Source organism: Chaetura pelagica, unplaced genomic scaffold (assembly GCF_000747805.2).
Source record: "Chaetura pelagica isolate M959 unplaced genomic scaffold, ChaPel_1.0 scaffold642, whole genome shotgun sequence".
NCBI classification, from domain to species: domain Eukaryota; kingdom Metazoa; phylum Chordata; class Aves; order Apodiformes; family Apodidae; genus Chaetura; species Chaetura pelagica.
In genome coordinates, this window is record NW_009952704.1 from 701,865 (window position 1) to 705,860 (window position 3,996).

Consider the following 3,996-nt stretch of genomic DNA (forward strand, 5'->3'; position numbering starts at 1 on the left):
GGGAGGAGTTGGCTGGTTGGTTGCTTTTTAAACCCCTGTAAGGATCAATTCTTGGTTACTGTTTTACTTTGTGAGCATTACATAATGTAGCTTAAGTATTTTAACAACCAGAGTTTCAAGTCTAAATTAAATAAATAGTATAGTTATTTCAAACTATAGACATAAAGTGGTTCACTGTCTTAAGCTGCTGTTAAGACACGTTCATGTATCTTTTCTTGCACAAGTAAATACCTTGACTTTTCAGCTTGATGTGTCACCTCAGGCCTATGACCAGCACTAGACACTACGGTTTTTATCAATGAAGACACTCTGCTTTATCTCATGGAACTGTAATGAATCCCTGCAGTCACATCAGAAGCTGTGTGTGTGTGTGTGTGGGTGTGTGTGTGTGTGTGTGGGTGTGTGTGTGTGTGTGTGGGTGTGTGTGTGTGTGTGTGGGTGTGTGTGTGTGTGTGTGGGTGTGTGTGTGTGTGTGTGGGTGTGTGTGTGTGTGTGTGGGTGTGTGTGTGTGTGTGTGGGTGTGTGTGTGTGTGTGTGGGTGTGTGTGTGTGTGTGTGGGTGTGTGTGTGTGTGTGTGGGTGTGTGTGTGTGTGTGTGGGTGTGTGTGTGTGTGTGTGGGTGTGTGTGTGTGTGTGTGGGTGTGTGTGTGTGTGTGTGGCATCTATGTGCAACAGATTATCAGCTTTTTACTCAGTAGCATGGACTTTTTGTGCAAGAACATGTTCCTCTGTTGCCTAGCACTGCACAGCTCAAACTGTATTGGTGGAGTGCTGTTCTCAGCGGCCTATGCTCCAGGCTTGAGCTCCTCTTTGAAAACAGGTGAGATGATGAGCGAGCCTGACAGTTTATTTATCCAGAGTAAAAACACATACTCTCAGAAGCACCTTTCTGAGCCAGTAGATGCCAGTGTGTAAATTTAAGTTCCTTTTCTCCCCATGTCCTCTGAGTGAGCATAGGGTGGCTGATCCCACTTATTTTTAAACATTCATCTTTCCAAGCTGACAATAGCATGGTCCTGCCCCACCTTCCAAACACAGGCACCTTACTGAGAGTTGCTGCTGCAAACCAGCTCTTGGACAGCCCAGTTCTCCAAAGTATGTGGAATCAGGCAAACACCCCGAGGTAAATAAATTACCTTTGCCTTGTGCACTTTACCAGAATTGTTTTCTTGTATTACTTTCACTATGTCCTCTTCATAGTTTAATGGCTGGAATTGGAGCTGGAATTACAGAATGGGAAAAGCTAGCTGGGGCCTTTGATTTTGGTAAAGTGGTTTAATAGTAAGAGTCTTCCAGCAGGAGTCTGGCTGAGAAGAACTAAGCTGAATTCCTGAGTGCAACTTACCCCTCTGCAGTCACACTGCCTCTGCTCTGCAAGCAAAAAGGGTCAGTCTGTTTTAGTTTTGTTCTGCTCTCATCATCTCAGGATCCTAACTTAAGCCATGATCCTTTGCAGCCAAGATACCTCTGATCTGCTGGCAAACTGCTGCACTGAAGTAGGGTTGCTGGCGAGTGTTTGCTCAGCCGACGCTCGTGGCACTGGGCAGATGGGCAGTCTACAGATTTGCCTGTGGTTTACACACAACTTTCCCTGCTTCCCACTACAGAGGTGCTGCCTCAAGAGAAGTCAGTTACACACAGCAACTGAGGACACCTGAAAATGTGTTTGAGCTACTGCACCAGCTGACTGTAGCCAAAGGATCTTCACCTGACCCTAGTGACAGGGCACATCTGAAGAGCTTTAGTAATGCCCTGTGCTCGCTTTTTGAGGTGGGGGGCCAGACACAAAGTGTAGTTGCCTCACATCTGGCTGGACCTGCCCCATGCTGAGGAACCTGCCAAAGCAAAGTGGCAGCAGGTCAAGGGGAAGAATCCTGGCCTCAGAAGAGCACAGTAGGAAACCTTTGTCATTAGGACTCAGGGCTCTAAAGGGTAATTATTCCTTAGGGGGATGAAAGAGGTAAACTGTTCTTGGCTTCCTCCTCTGAAGTACTGAAGTTGTTGTGCAATCCCAGACAATTTTTAGAAAACTTCTTAACACACAAATAGGCTTTATGATCTGAAATAATTTGACACAGAGTGAATTAAAAGTTTACTTTAATTTTGAACCATTTCATAACTGCATTTTTCTCATGAAGCATCTGTATCACAGCAGGCTACAATAACTTTGGGATAAAAGGCAACTGGTAAACTGTCCAATACAAGGTTCCAAATAAACAGTTCTTACTGGCCCCTACCCAGACATATCCCAGATAAAGTTTTTGATCAAAAACATGAAATAGATCCACCTGCTTATTTTAAGCATATTAAAAAGGAAACTAATTGGACCATTTCTATTTGTCTAGTTTTTTATACAAAAAGGCTACACAATGTTACACTTTATTCAGAATACAGTTAGAGCGATTATGAATTAGTGTTCTACACCTTTACTCAATCCTTAAAAATTAGAAACTGCTGTAGCATATTCACTATAACTTAATACTACGAGAGACTTAAAAAAAAAACAAACCTAACAACAATTACTGCAAAAAGAAAGGCTACTTCCAAAGCAAGCAAGGTCAGTACCATTACAGAGGTTTAAAAAAAATAATAAATTTTTAACAAGCAAGGCTAGGGTTTGATAAATTCCATCTTGCAATTCATTCTTGTGCATTCTTCGTTTCTTGAATCACTCCCAAAATCCATTTGTATTATTACTCCTCGACCAAAAAGGACCAGAACAAAAAGTTTACTTCAATTGTTCCCATAGGAAACTCAGCTTGGTTAGTGTGTCAGGCACTTTCTGAGATACTAGCCCACCCCTCGAGCCCTCTCAGCAACTCTACAGGCCAATCAATGCAAGTTCATTCAGATGATACAGCTGCAAAGAGAAAAAAAAAAGGTGTCAGTGCTCCTGAGTGAAGGGCTGTTCTCACATACTATAAGACTGCGTGAAGCCAGTGCACAAGACATTACAGTTAATTACTTCCACACTTCACGGCAGAAGTCAGTTTGGAGTGTACTGATCGTGTTTCCAGAGTGGTGTTTCACTGTTCTGGCACACTGGGACCCAATTGAGCCAATCCCTCCCTGCCAACCAAGTCCTCAGTCCAGTCATCTGGTTTTCTCTTTTTGTTGTGTTTTGAAATTCAAGGTTGGAGCTTCTTACCTAAAGGATGATTTACAGGTCAGTATCGAACCAGGCCAACTGATTACTGTCACCTGGAGGCAGCCCATCCATAAGGTCCTGGGCATGGCCAAGATCTGGCAGACCATCAACTGGGTAGTCAGCACCAGGGTGGTGGCCACCCATTTCATGTTCCATCATAGGGTCCATACCCAAGGCATCCTGACCGTATCCGCCAGAGTGGAAAGAACGGTAGCTAGGATCTAAGAAAGTTAAAGGTGGCAGAGGGAAAAAAAGCATAATGTTAACAGATGTTAGATGCAACAGAAGCTGCAAGTATCAGTGTGTGAGAAGATCTTTGTAGCCATCTAATTTTTTTTTCTAGTTCAGCCAAGTTCAAAACAATCTGCTGCCTGCCCTTAATGGCTGTTTCATTGTTCGAAACAGCCTTTCAGTACGATTCTGCAGACAAAGCACACTGCAGTCAGAAGCACGAGCAGATTCCAGCCAAGCCATTAGTCTGCACAATCAACACTGCTAAAATTCAACAATACTGCAGCAAAACCAGGCTCCAAGACTGGCCTTGCTTCTGAAAGACTCGTCAAAAATAGCTTAGAATCCTTAGGGATAGGCTCGCGTTCAAGTCTATAGACACTTAGAGACTAATACATTCAATACCAGCTTTTGTTTTAAAGAAAAACTGCACTATTGGAATTGTCAAGTACATGTGTAAAGGCTTTAAAAGATTTTTGGAAACAACAACTCCATGGGAGATTCTCCCCCAAGATTCAGACAAGAGACACCAGTTTTGCACGTTCGTACAGCTCCCATTTCAGTGCTGCCAGTAGTGCTGCAGAAACTGGTTATTTGAACTGGCAGTTCCCCAGCTGG

General features: G+C 43.4%; 1 protein-coding gene across 1 annotated transcript in view; it reads right to left on the minus strand.

Annotated features, from left to right (window-relative positions):
• Positions 1-2,079: 2,079 nt before the first annotated feature.
• The window catches only part of CTNNB1 (catenin (cadherin-associated protein), beta 1, 88kDa), a 9,524-nt gene continuing 7,607 nt past the window's right edge, over positions 2,080-3,996 (minus strand). The window contains exons 14-15 of the mRNA XM_009994096.1: positions 3,148-3,368; positions 2,080-2,859 (exon numbers count right to left, since the gene is read on the minus strand). Coding sequence (XP_009992398.1) covers positions 3,160-3,368 — 209 coding nt within the window. The 3' untranslated portion in view covers positions 2,080-2,859; positions 3,148-3,159. The remainder of the gene's footprint in view (positions 2,860-3,147; positions 3,369-3,996) is intronic.